The 14,384-nt window shown below is 34.1% G+C and overlaps 1 protein-coding gene across 1 annotated transcript; it reads left to right on the forward strand.

The window, feature by feature from the left end:
• The first annotated feature begins 934 nt into the window (after positions 1-934).
• On the forward strand, positions 935-12,933 carry LOC126976691 (transmembrane protein 161B). The gene is made up of 9 exons (XM_050825192.1): positions 935-1,094; positions 1,166-1,528; positions 2,232-2,311; positions 3,171-3,386; positions 4,456-4,572; positions 6,071-6,211; positions 8,582-8,756; positions 9,619-9,822; positions 10,050-12,933. The coding sequence occupies exons 1-9, from the start codon at positions 1,092-1,094 to the stop codon at positions 10,167-10,169; spliced, it is 1,419 nt and encodes a 472-aa protein (XP_050681149.1). The 5' UTR covers positions 935-1,091; the 3' UTR covers positions 10,170-12,933.
• The last annotated feature ends 1,451 nt before the right edge of the window (positions 12,934-14,384 follow it).

Below are 14,384 nucleotides of genomic sequence, written 5' to 3' on the forward strand. Positions count from 1 at the left end.
AGGATTTTTTTTTTTTTGGATTTAAAATTATTTTATTATTTATTTACCTACATTTATAATTTGACAAAATCTTTCATACAAATATATTATGTTGATGTCCGCTTACACAGTACACTACACATACCAAAAACATACCCTTGAAAAGATATCTAAGTCTAAAAGGCAAATTTTATTTAATTCAAGGATAAGTTCCTTGTTACATTTAACCACTTTTACCTATTTATTTTATAGATATAAAAATATTATATTTGAGTATTAGTTTCTCTCATTATAGGTTAACTTAACTTATTAGATCGAAATCTCTTTAGAACGTAAATAAGTAACAAATATAAACACAAACCAATAAATAAACACTCAACCTTTCCCCTTTATATGTGTGATTTTTGATTAAAAACGTAAAAAACTTCCGACAGAACAGATCTTAATCGGAAAATAGGGACAGACTGAAGAACGTAAAACGTATAGCAAGTAGCAACCCTCTTTTTCGTCTAGGTTTAAAAAAAATCCTAACTGCTACTCCACTGATGTCACTGTCCAAATCGGGTTCTAAATTCAAAGTACGCAGCTGAAACTGAAATAGTGTTTACATTGCTGCCTATTGACCAATAATATTTTAAACAACTGGAGTAAACGCAGAAATGTATAAACATAGCTGTCGAAAGTTATGAAGGTGTCATTTGTGGCATGTGCCATATTTCAGCTTTGAATTTGTATGAGGTGCATTGTCTATATGTATAGAACGTCATTGCAGTGCCCACTTATTATTTTACTGGGCTTATTATTTTTATTTATTTATCAAGCATAGAATACTATTATACAATACCTTGCGTACCGAGACAAAAGACGGAAAATACTTGACTCAGTTACCACTCACTTACGAGATCATAAAATTAAAAAAAAAACGACTTATCTTTAGATTTCTGACTTTTCAAGTTTTGAGCTTTTTTTAAGTAATAGTTAATATAAAGTAACTATAAAATGTTACTGTTCTGTGATATAAATAATAAAAAGATGACATTGGGACTAGAATGAAAAATTCTTAAATATATGATATGTTTTGAAATATTAAATATAATTTTAACACTAGAGTCATGGTATGTTTAGTTATCTCAGTTTATAAATAACCTTACTGTTTTACGATATTTATAAATACCAATATTTTCAGGCGCTTCTTGGAGCTCAATTAGTTATTACACTTATTATGGTATCGTTAATACAAAAATTAAGCAGTTATTCATTTGCAAGATGGCTATTGTGCTCTCAGGGTCTTTACAGATATTTATACCCAGTCAATAGTGAATTAAAAACATTAGCCGGAGTTCCTAAAGATCGTCCAAAAAGCAAGAAAGGTGGCAAAAACGAGGTCAACGGTAAACCAGAAACATTTCACATACCACGAAACTTGGATATTCAGTTGGAAACTGCTCCAGTCACTGCCTTGGATGTGGTGCATCTTAGATTTTATACAGAATACATATGGATAGTTGATTTTTCTCTATACACATGCATTGTTTATATTATGTCAGAGGTAATGGACTATTATTATTTGCATGGTCTTATAATTTGTTTCAATAGCTTTCTGTTACATTCACTCAAATCATTGTAATTATAAACAATCTATTAATACACATTGACAGAATGCTGTGCAAGCGCCAATATCATGTCTATCTGAGGCAAACTATGCAATTAGAGTTTCCCAGAACAGATAGGTGAATCGGTAAATTAAATTTTGTACAGAACAGAACCAGTGTAGGTAGATGGTACCATCATGATTTTAAGTATTGTACTTGTTAGAAAAAGAACAGATTCAATACAGAGAAGACAAATATTGTATGACTGTAAGGTACAAATAATTGATTAGACACAGTTTTAGATTTAATATCATTCATAATTTTTCTATTTTGGAATGTAGTAATAAAAGCATGTGTGTTTTAGTAGGTTAGGGGGACCAGTGGGAAGCTGTGTGTGTGTAAACATTACTGTGTTTGAACTGAAGGGTGCCAAAGCTAGTGAAATTACTGGGCAAATGAGACTTAACATCTTATGTCTCAAGGTGACAAGCGCAATTTTTTGGGTTTTTCAAGAATCCTGAGCGGCACTGCATTGTACTGGGTGGAGAGTATCAATCAAACCATCAGCTGAAAAAACAATACTTAAAAACACTTAGTGTGATGGGCTCATTATAAAACCATTGTTAATATAAGAAATATATATATATATATTAATTTCAGCTCTATACATATGTATTTCCACTGAAGGATGAGTTCAATTTGAGCATGGTCTGGTGTCTACTAGTGGTGCTATTTTCATTGTATCCTTTTCAACAGCTTTGCCATATGGTACAGACAACATCAGTGTTCGCAACCTAAGGCCAGGCAGCTATTATACCAGGGCCATAAAATAATCATAGATTTGCATATATGGATTAAAATTATTGTACCCACCAGGAAAATGACTTTAATACAATAAAAATCATATAATGTGATATATAATGAGAATAATCGAAGCAAATTACATTGAAATACAATATATTTAAATTTTTACTATAAGTACTCTGTGGATGATATCGATATCAATCGATTATTGGCAGACAGTAACAGCAACCAATAGAAGGATTACGCCATAAAGCAGCATCGTTTGGACGCAACATGTGTTATTGATATAGCATTTGATAGAGTTCAACACAAAACTGCTCGAATTGTTGGTGTCTAGTGCTATTTCGATGGCTAGATGACTTGGCATTGCATAGAGACATTATTTAAATGTGTATCTTCTACCACATTTATCATAAGGAGTGTATCAAAGAGCTATGTAACCTGATTCCTTCCACCAAATTCCACCTTCCCATGACACATCACAAATAAAGATTTCAAATCTTTAGAGTTGATTCAGAGATACACAAAATATAGCTGTACTATCGGTAATATAATATACTTACTTAAACATACACTTAAACATCTATGGTTCGGAAACAAACATCTATATTCATCATATAATTGTTACACTCTACAGTTCATCAAATAATATAATTTAATATTGAATAGTTTTAGATAACTTGTACATGCACAATTTTGCCTTCATATTAAAAATAACAATATTTTCAAATGGATGCAATCAACAGCTCCATAATAATCCCAGAGAATTCAAATAACTCCTTAACTTATATACAGTAAGATATTGTTATCATTAACAAAGCAGTATTTTATAAGTGAAGAGTCAATTGGAGAGAGGTCGACATGTATTGTGTCATTCTGTGTATTCCTGCTCATCGCCATGATGGTGCTTATTGTAGATGATAAAAATTTGGAGTTGGGAGTTGATCCAGCATATGATAGCTTCTATGAGAATGCTTCAAAGTTTTTGGAGAATCAAGGATTGAGCTCCGTGTAAGTTTGATCTTTATTATGTCATGATTGCTTGATAGTTGTAAATAATGCATGTTAAGCTGGATTCTATTACAAATACCCTAGCCATTTGTGAAAAAATTTAGTCGCCATGAGCTTCACCAAGTTGTAAGAAGAATAAGAACATCCCAGCGCAATGGATGTTGTAAATGTGACTTAGAGCCTTATTTATGTGGAGGAGTGATGCTGCCGTCTTATGATGACAGAAAAATGGCACAAATTTAACCAGATTAGCACCAGACTCGCACCAAAAACAGCCGTGAAGTAATGGTTCAGTGCCACAATTTCATAAAAGCTAACATCAAGATCCTGCGCCCACACCCCCCTTCCCTCCACTACAATAAGACAGTGGTCCACTCAGAATTTTTACCCCAGGAGGGTACTAACTACCTGTGCTGACTTCAGATCCCCAAAGTCACCAAGTGACTTTAAATTTTTTTCGGATCCTACCCCCCAGGGTGCATAATTTGTTTCTCTTCTAAAACTCCTCATGATTGTGTCGTTTTATTGGCTGATGAGATACTACAGGGCATGGATATATTAATTCCAAGCTCTGTAGTACCGAAACTAATGTCAAATGAATGTATAAATAATATAAGCAGCAGAAGTTGATTAATCTTTCATAAACACAGTTAAATATATTCAAATATTTCTTAGTATGTAATTTCATAGAGCTGTTACTACTTTTACCAGTTTTTAGGTTTAAAAATATTATTATGTAGTGGATACTTAAGAATACCACTCTTATATATCTACTACATAATAGTCAGCAAAAAATATATTATAGTCAATGAAGATTGGATATGTCCATAGCATACAGTCCACAATCAGATATAGGCAGGTTATTAACAGTACCATGAATAAATGATCTTGTATGACGGGGTTACGTAATGAGAGTGGAAGAAGCCAGTAAAGTATATCAGAAATATGGCAGATAGAGTTCAGTGATCTTAACTGTAGAAGACAGGGAATTAATGTTGGTGATGTTGATAAGATTAAGGGTTTTTCAGTGTTTCACAGCTTTTGCAGCCATATTTTATTATTGTTTTAGTGGACCAGCATCAAAGCTAATAATAAAATTATCATTGGCGGTATGGGCTGCTCTTATTGGAACACTATTTACATTTCCTGGATTCAGAGTAGCTCGTATGCATTGGGACTCTCTCAGGTGATTATTTTTAGCATATTTATAAAATTGCTGGTGTTTATTATATTTATGACTACCATAAAGCATTCGTGTAAGACCTCTCATCCAATTTATGGACGATGTGGGATCCGAATCCACGCCCCAGTGCTTTGACACTTAGTCAATTTATCTCTGTGATCTTCTATATGACAATACTATACTATACTATACTTCTCAATGACAATAATTGAATAATAGGAAATTGACTTGAGTTTCGATTATATAAGTACATATATAGAGTTGTTACTACTCTTCTTACTTATTAGTAAATTAATTTAAAAAATGGGAGTAAAGCTGCTCTTGCCACTGGCATGACAGATATTGTTAGCGTATTTATATTTGTATTTTTTATAAGATTAAGTGCGTTTAAGAAAGAAAATAATGGTTATTTTCAAAAAGTCCATAAAACACGTTTATGTGTTCCAGTCGTAACTTTAAAAAATATCTTGGATAGTTAAAAATAACGTGTGCACACGAAGTGAAACCTTCAAAAATTTTGGCTTCAAGATAATGAGACGAATGTAAAATTTCGGGAAGATGATAATTGGCAATTTTAGTAATGATCATAGTGATATAAAGTTTTACATTTTATTCGTATACTTATATTACAAAGATTTATTAAGTCTCAGAGCTGATATTTTCGATAAATGATACAAGAGGCATGGTAAGTAGGGTATGAAATAAATACTTTGGTCTTAATATGATCCATATACCTTTGGAATACTGCGTCAATTACTGTTTTTGATCTTGATGTTCATACAGTGCGACTGCAGCACATTTTCAATTTAAATTTGGCGTCCAAAAACTTAATCATCGCAATGGCTGTATCCAATGCAAAATTTACATTAAACCTCTAAACTACATATGAAGTCCTGGTATATGTTGCTAGGATGACACATGATTTCAAACGCTATGAAAGAGATTATTATTACCGCTACCATATTTATGTTCTGGTGTCTATGTAGTAATACGGCGAACGCATGACGTATAATAATATAATATATTAATGTATACTCGCGTCATACATAAGAAAATCTCTTCTTTAACCATGTTCGCCTGGTATCAATACACTGTATAATGCTTCCTATCTCATTCTCTCGCCGACTGAATCCTTTACATTTAACCTGCTTTAAAGTTACAACGAAAAAGAAGTTATACTTTAATAAAAAAGGCAATTTATTACGAAGAATGTAGAATCATTGTTTATGTTGGCAATGAAAAAGGTTTTTTTCCAGCGGCACTGATTAAGCGAGCCATTAGAAAATAGAAGCAAAATGCTTGGATTTTCTTAAGCACATATCACAGAGCAAGGACTTTTGAATAACAATTAAAAAACCTAATTAACACTTGAAATAAATTTTAATTTTGCAATTGCATGATTTTGTGCATTTAATTAATATAGGGGCACACGTAGAAATTGTGATTGTACCTAGTTCCACCAGATACTGATATTTTATTTGAATTTTGTGCAATGTTGCAGATATTATGGTGAAAACAAATTGAAGTATGTTTTGTTGAATGCCAATTTTGCAATGCCATTCGTTCTGGCTCTAATGTGGGTTCGTCCCGTCACAAGGCACTACCTGACTGTGCGAGTGTTTAGCGGAATGGAGGGACCTATGTGAGTTGCCTTTTTATGTTACTTCTGTAACCTCTATCAGTGACTCAGGACTTACTAGTTTATTATATTTTTTTTAAATGAAAATTGACACGCCCTGCCAATTACAATGCAGTGCCGCTCAGGATTCTTGAAAAACCCCAAAAATTCTGAGCGGCACTACAACTGCGATCGTCACCTTGAGACATTTACATTACATGTTAAGTGTCATTTGTCCAGTAATTTCACTAGCTACGGCGCCATTCAGACCGAAACACAATAATGCTTACACATTACTGCTTCACGGCCGAAATAGGCGCCGTTGTGGTACCCATAATCTAGCCGGCATCCTGTACAAAGGAGCCTCCCACTGGTGAATATTAGATATAAGAAAGTAGATTTGAGAACTGTCTAGTCTTTAAGTAGAAGGAAAATCTTTTCGTTTATTTGGTAAGTATATAACAATAATGTTTCTTTAATGGAAAAGAGGAACAAACGAGCGTACGGGTCACCTGATGTTAAGGGATCACTACCACCCACATTCTCTTGCAACACCAGAGGGATCACGAAGAGCGAGCTTTGAGGATGGTATACGCGCTTTTTTGAAGGTACCTATGTCGTATCATCCCGGAAGCACCGCACAAGGAAGTTCATTCCGCAGCTTTGTAGTACGTGGAAGAGAGCTCCTTGAAAATCTCACTGTGGGGGACACTCACAGATGTCGGGGATGACATCCTAATTTGTGGCGTGTCGTGCGCAGTTGGAATTCGGCGGCAGGAATCAAGTGAAAAAGCTCTTCGGAACACTCCCCGTGATGACCACGAATGCGGTGGAAGACACACAATGAATCGAAGTCTCTACGCAACGCCAAGTGATCCAGCTGTTCACAGAGCACTTATATATTATATTTATATTACACCCCAGAGTATTCCCTCGTATTGATGTGAATATAGGACAAGAATTACTTCATTTATTATGTACCATTATGCTGGCTAAAGAGTTTTATGAAAATAAAAATATAAATAAATATTAAATTCCTCACACATTAAAAATATACTACTTGTTTCTTTATGGTTTGATTTGTTAAATATTATTACGGACACAATATTTTCCAGCTACAATTTATTTACAAATTATGTAACAGCTTTTGAAATTATTTTAAATTTTAATAATTTTGGACCAAAATATAAGCAATAATTATTGTTTACTCATTTTTTCAATAATAAAGTAGAAAATAAGACATATGGTTCCATTAGAGGCCGATTTACAGCTGATGCAGAAGTAGTTAGTTCAGTTTCTGCCTGGGAAGAATCTATGAATGCATTAAGAGTTTTTTGTGACTTATCAATGGCGTTTGACTGTGTCGATCATGATAATCTTTAAAATAATTCAAATCACCATGATGTTCAAGATAAAGATTTGAATGTTATGTCATCATACTTAGAGAACAGAAGATAATCAGTTAATTTTTACGAAATGATAAGCACTGAAACAGCTATGCCTATGCGTACCACAGGGTTAAGTTTTAGGCCTTCTTCTATTCGTCATTTCTATAAAATATCTAACATATTACGTCATCAAAAACATGCGTTAATTGTTTTGTTTCTTCGTTTATTATTTAGTACTTACCAAAAAATGGATAACATATTATCAATAATGTGGTGAATAGAAATTAAATTAAATTCGTCATTTATGTCCCTCCAAATAAAATCAACGTAACCTCCAAATGTGGCAATAACTAAATGGGAGTGATCACTTGTCGACAACAGAGGTCACGCCTTTGGCGATTGATCTTGTAAAAAACAGATAAAGCTGATAACGAGGAAGAGAATGAAATTTTGAGATTAAAAGACTAAGTCCTCATTTTGCCAAAAAAAAAAGAAGACTGTTAACGTTGGAACATCAACCGTCCTGAAATTATAAATATCGGGACCCTCGGGTAAACTGTAACCCGCGTTATGTTAAGAGCGCAGACTAGAATCCTCTATTAAAGATTCTAAATCAGTTAGCTTATTGCCAACATTAAAACACCGAATGTGCTAATAACCATTACATCATCGAATCAAGTGTTGCAATGAAATTCAGTACAACATTATATCATCCGTTTTCATAATAACACTCCTTTGGATGATATTATGGTTACTAGGACTGTCTTTTTAATGTAAGCAGTAAGCTAACTTTTACAGAATCTTTTATAGAGGATTCATATTATGGGTGTAGATAAAGTCTTGTATGCACTGTTGATTATTAGGTATAAAAACACTCATGTGATACTATTATCACACTCGGCTTCGGCTCGTGTGATAAACCCACATTCGTGTTTTAATACCCCTTATTACACAACAGTTGCATAAATTACTATTAGTATATGGATATGTGAAAATATGTTTACAGAATGACATCCGACCAGTATGACTCTTTCCGTCTCATTCTGATAGTGGCGGCCATGGTACTGCGACTGGCACTGATGCCCCAACAGCTGCAGGCCTACCTCGACATGGCTCAGAGGAGGCTTGAGGAACAGAAGAAAGAGGCGGGCAGGATCACCAATGTTGAATTGCAGAAGAAGGTAAGGCTCTTGCTACATATTTCTCTCAGAGCTTGAAACAATCTTGTTATTTCTCTGGTCACTTCTCACAGAAGACAACTCATGATTAAGAAATATGGTTACAATAGAAATATTAAAACAAAACTGTTTAACTGTAAATCTAAATTAATTACAAATTAAATTCACAATTATTTTAACTTTATATTCTTTATTTCTATATTCAAATTCAAATATTTTTATTCAAAATAGGATATAAAATCACTTATTGAATACCAAAAACTACCACCCATTCAAAAAGCCATGCCTCAGACCTGAGAAGAATGGGCGCAACAAACTCAGTGGGCTACTTTTTTATATAAAAAGTAGCTGACCCGACAGACGTTGTTCTGTAAATAATAAAAAAAATGCTGTATTATAGGAATTTGCCAATAATATTTCAAAATATCAAGAATTATTTCGTAAAAAATGCTCCCTGATGTTATTATTAAATTGTTTCACAGCGGAACTGTCAAACCGTGCGTCACTAAATTCTTTCATAGAAAATATGTCCATACAAAACAAATATTGAAAATAAAAATAATTATGGGTCCCATATCGAAATAAAAGCTATCCTATCTCTTAAATTGGACCAAACTGCACTCCATGAAGTAATCCCCATTAAAATCCGTTCATAACAATATAAAATCGTACAATAAATTTTATTATTTAATAGCCTGTGGGCGGTTGCTGTATTCACAATCGGTGGTATCATTCAGAACAAATGATGATGAAGAATGAGAAATTAGTTTTTTAGTTTGTAGATCCTAAGCCCTGGGAGATTTGAGATTATTAAAAGAAGAAGCGATTATGAAATGTAGTATTGTAGTGAGTTTCACAATTTCAGATAGCATCAGTTTTCTACTACTTATGCGTGGTGGCGCTGCAGTACGTGTGCCCTGTGGTGATGCTGCTGTGTCTGGCGCTGATGTACAAGTCACTAGGCGGCTACAGCTGGGCGGGCGCTGCAGGCGACGTGTCGCAAGATGAACCCGCAGACATCTCCGACAATATGGAGCAGTTCGAGATGGCTTTGGAGAATCTAAAGATGGTGAGGTGTTTGCTTTTCATATATAGTGCATGTTCCCAAATAAAGATATACTTATATAAAGTTTACTTGACATACCAAGATTTATGAAGGTGTAGGTACAGTAGCCGTTGGGTTAGAGTATTGGAGGCGTATTCTCCAAAACGGCGTCTCGAATCTATATCGTCCATATATTTTGGTTGAAAAACTTATCTTAACTAAAATATACTCATACATGTGTGATCTGTTAGATTTTCAGCCGGGTGGTTTATCGTGGCGTGTTCGGCTTCGCAACCTGGTGGTGCTGCTGGTGCCAGTTCCTCACAACCTCGCTTGGCACCATGTACCAGACCTACTTCCGGCTGTCATGATCTGGAACTGAAACATATGTACCATAGCTTGACCGATACCGCTGCACCGGCATTCGAGGCAAGGCGGGGATTGGTAAGGAAAGAGCGTGAACTTACATAAGATTCATAGTGGCGGACATATCTTAAGATATTGATGTACGACATTTTGATGCTAAATAGATATCAAATTTTGTTATTGCTACAATAATAAGTGAATAAGTATGTAATGTTCTTCATATTAAAGTTCTGTTTCTTAAAATAATTTTGTGCAATGATATGGACATTTGACTCATCTCTGGGTATTCTCTCTTGTGTGTCAGACAGTCATACAATGAGCTTTGACTGCAGACTGACAGAACCCCCGCCTCACATATCTAAAGCTCGGTACAGCGGTTTCGGTCATAATTTAATTGACATTTATAAGACAGACACTAGATAGACAATGAGGAATATTAGAGAAGAATTAAAATTAATAAATAATAATATGAATGATTATTTTGGTCAATAACATATAAACTTATAAGGACAATATATATTGACTGGAGTAAATGCGGTAATGTATAGATATAGCGGTCAAAGCTTATTATCGTTATTTTTGTCATGTTCCATATTTTGAACTTGTTTTAAAATGATGTGTATTGTCTATATGTATAGAAAATCATTGATTTTGGTACTTTGGTTAATTGATTTAATAGTAAGACATTTTTATTTGAATTCATAGGTTCGAGGATCTTTGAAGTTTTTTCCCGATAATATAATTTATATCTTCCAATCACTCGTTAATGACTTAATCGCCCCGTGATCACGACGCGTGAAACAACTTGAATGATATATTCATTCAAAAATCCTTGAGTTTTTATTTCAATAGTGAAGTAATTATTAACTCAAATAATTCCATCAATGTTATGTAAGCCTGAAAATGTACTTGATTCGTTGAAGTAGTTTTAAAGTTCAAATACAATTGTTTACTGTTGTCTGTTTTGGTTTGTAAAATTTGTTTGTTGTTTGAAGTAGGTAGGTATCCCAGTGTGAATACTTACAATAATATTAATATATTTATTTTGACGACCCATATCATTTATATGATGAATATGGATGTTTGTTTCCGAGTCATGGACGTTTATATAATATATTTATGTATGCTTAAGTATATTGTATTAAATACATCGTTCTCTTGTACCCATAGTACAGGCTATGCCTAGTTTGGAGCAAGATAATTTGTGTTACAGTGTGTCAATATTATTACAGCTAGGATAGTGGCCAAATTTTAATTATATTCATGCCATATTTATATTTATTATATATAACTTGTTAACCTAACAATGTCAATATAGTTCCATAAGTTAAAATGCTTTAGATGAACGCTTTATTAAATATGAATTCTAGCAACAGGAACCAATCGAGCAAAATTATTTCCAGTTGCTGTAGGATTTGTATTGGCAAAAATATTTACTGAGCGTGTATGTAAGCATGTTTTGAAGTACAAACTTTAAAACATCGTGTTAGATTGGGGGCCACTATGTTTAATATTAAAGTAAAGCCGGCCCACATTCTAGAGATCTACAAAGCGCAGGTCCGACCACACATGAAGTATTGCTGTCATCTCTTGCCTGGCGCACCTCAGTATCAGCTCGATTCATTTGACCGCGTGCACCGCAGAACATCTCGAATTGTCGGGGACTCAATCCTCTGTGAACGGCTGGATCACTTGGCCTTGCGTAGAGACGTCGCTTCATTGTGTGTCTTCTACCGCATTTATCACGGGGTGTATACCAAAGAGCTGTTTCACCTGATTCCGCCGCCGAATTCCACCTTCGTACGACACGCCCCAAATTAGAGTATCATCCCCACCATCTAGATGTATGGCGGTGCTCCACAGTGTGGTTTTCAAAGAACTTACTTCCACGTACAACCAAGCTATGGAATGAGCTTTCTTGTGCGGTGTTTCTGATAACGCTCCGGTGATTCCTCTGGTGTTACAAGATAATGTGGGAGGTGATCACTTAACATTGCGTAGGCTTTAAAGCTATAATAAAGTACCTATATCGTGACATTCATTATTTTGAGTTGTGCCTGTTTAGGGTTACTAAGCAGTCAGTCTATATGCATGCCAATGTTGAAATGTATATTAAAATATTACTTACTTGTTAATTATTACCCTGTGAACAATGTAATGTTTGTTTTTTTGTGAACCCATGCTTATTTTTTTTGTTGATAGTTTTTTTAGGAGTTTATATTGTATTGAAATATTTAAATAGGTAGATCTGAATCAGTTTTATTATTATAAGTGTAGGTTCGAATTAGTTTTGTAGTAATATTTTTTTTTTGCAAATGATTAACCTAAAATATATGGAAATTTTCTGTGCTAATACATCATAGTATCTTAGATAATTTATACGTCTAGATAGAGCCTCTCGCTGATAGACAGCCAGTGAAAACAGGCCAGGATTATTACTCTAGTGTGCGTGACAAGCGTCTTACACCCGCGATTTGTATGTCACAGTCAACCTCAATTTTTTTTCGACATTTTCGCAGCTGTGACAGTCTAATATATATAAAGAAGAATTATTATAAATCAAGACAATTAATATAATATCATGTATTTATTTTGTACTTTAGGTGTGTGTGTGTGTGTTTTTATTTTAATAAAATAATGAGGAATAATTTTATTCACTTTTATTGCTGGCATGGCAGAATAAGCTGAGTCCTTATATTTATGCAGTGTTATATTATTATTATTAGAGAATTTCGTAATGATCTTGCTTGAAGCATATTATTCTTCGAAAATATTCCAAAATATTTTAGTTTCCAAAAACTAAAAAATTCATAGTTCATAATTTTATACAATTTGACAGCTGACAGTATCTGAGCAAGCCAAGCCAAATGTTTAACGGCCGTTCCCAATATACAGTCTATCTCTTACTTGAGATAAAAATCGTAACTATCGTTCACCATTCTGTCCCGATAAACTTATCGACGGCAACTCACCTTATCCGTCGTACATACTGTCTGTCAATGTACGACGTATGGCTTACCAGCGATAGAAATTTGTATGGATTTGCAATTCACGCGTCCCAATATAAGGCTATAAGAATGACTTATCGGGACAGCTTTAGATTATTGACAGCTAATTACTGACAGTAGAAAATAGTAATTTATCTCTATCTGTAGATAGTATATTGGGAACGGCCGTAAATAAAACCTTTACCTATATGTGTTTGACTTAATAAAATCTGTTGTGATTTCTGTATGATTGATCTAAGATTATTTGTTACTATTGGACTGTTCAATAAATTTTTATAGTTTTGGGCTTTTTATTATTGCCTACTGTATGAAGTTTTAGTACCTAACCTACCTACTACATATTTTTACAGGCACAGGCAGAAGTTTGGAGTGGGTTTTAACAAAATGATGGAAAATATTATTAAATACAACACATTTTGATACAAGTATGGGTTGTCAGTATGTGACCTGTAACCTGAATGTAGTCATGAATAATAATTTATATATATATATATTTCACCCGGTTCACAAAATAGTGCCCCATATGGCACTGATATAGTCACATCTATGTGACAGTAGTATTGCTCTCATCACTGGGTTGTGATTTAAAACTGGCAATATATTTATTCTTTCTTGTCATTTCACATGCTCAATTTTTCTGATGTGGTGGTAGGAATGTACAAAAACATTAATAAGTTATTTTTATAGAAACATGATTGTGCCAGTAATATATATTAATTCCATAGTGCTGTGTAGACTGTATCTATGCTTTAAAATATAGAATGATAAGTGCATCATTATGATGTCCTGAAGTTGACCTGACTGCTATGGTCTACACTCTACTCACTCAAACAGAAGGTAGGTAGCACATTTAACTACATATTTGGATCGGCTGCATGATCTACAGAGCGTTTTTCAAGAAACTTTCCTCAAAATGTATCTATATGTTGTGTTTTGTTCCAACCTTTTGGGTCAATACGAGATAGATAGGACAAGAGTCCATTAGCGGTGGTGATAGGTACGTAATTTACCTTTAGTTAGTCGTTTGTATTCCTCATCTAAAAAAATAGGTAGGTACGAAAAGTCTTGGTCTAAAGTTATGTAAGTATGACCTTTCTTAGGCCCGATTTCCACCAAAGAGGAGAGGAGTAGATTTCGTTGTTTCCACATCTCTCCGCTTAGTGTCGGTGGAAATGGATCCAGCGGAGAGGAGGTGTCTCATTTTTCAAAAAG

The sequence above is a fragment of the Leptidea sinapis genome, chromosome 42 (genome assembly GCF_905404315.1).
Source record: "Leptidea sinapis chromosome 42, ilLepSina1.1, whole genome shotgun sequence".
NCBI classification, from domain to species: Eukaryota; Metazoa; Arthropoda; class Insecta; order Lepidoptera; family Pieridae; genus Leptidea; species Leptidea sinapis.

Excerpts from the sequence above, each read along its gene's own strand:
- LOC126976691 (XM_050825192.1), top strand. Across the intron at positions 3,387-4,455 it reads AATCAAGGATTGAGCTCCGT|TGGACCAGCATCAAAGCTAA; the intron begins GTAAGTTTGATC and ends TTATTGTTTTAG. Across the intron at positions 8,757-9,618 it reads ATGTTGAATTGCAGAAGAAG|ATAGCATCAGTTTTCTACTA; the intron begins GTAAGGCTCTTG and ends TCACAATTTCAG.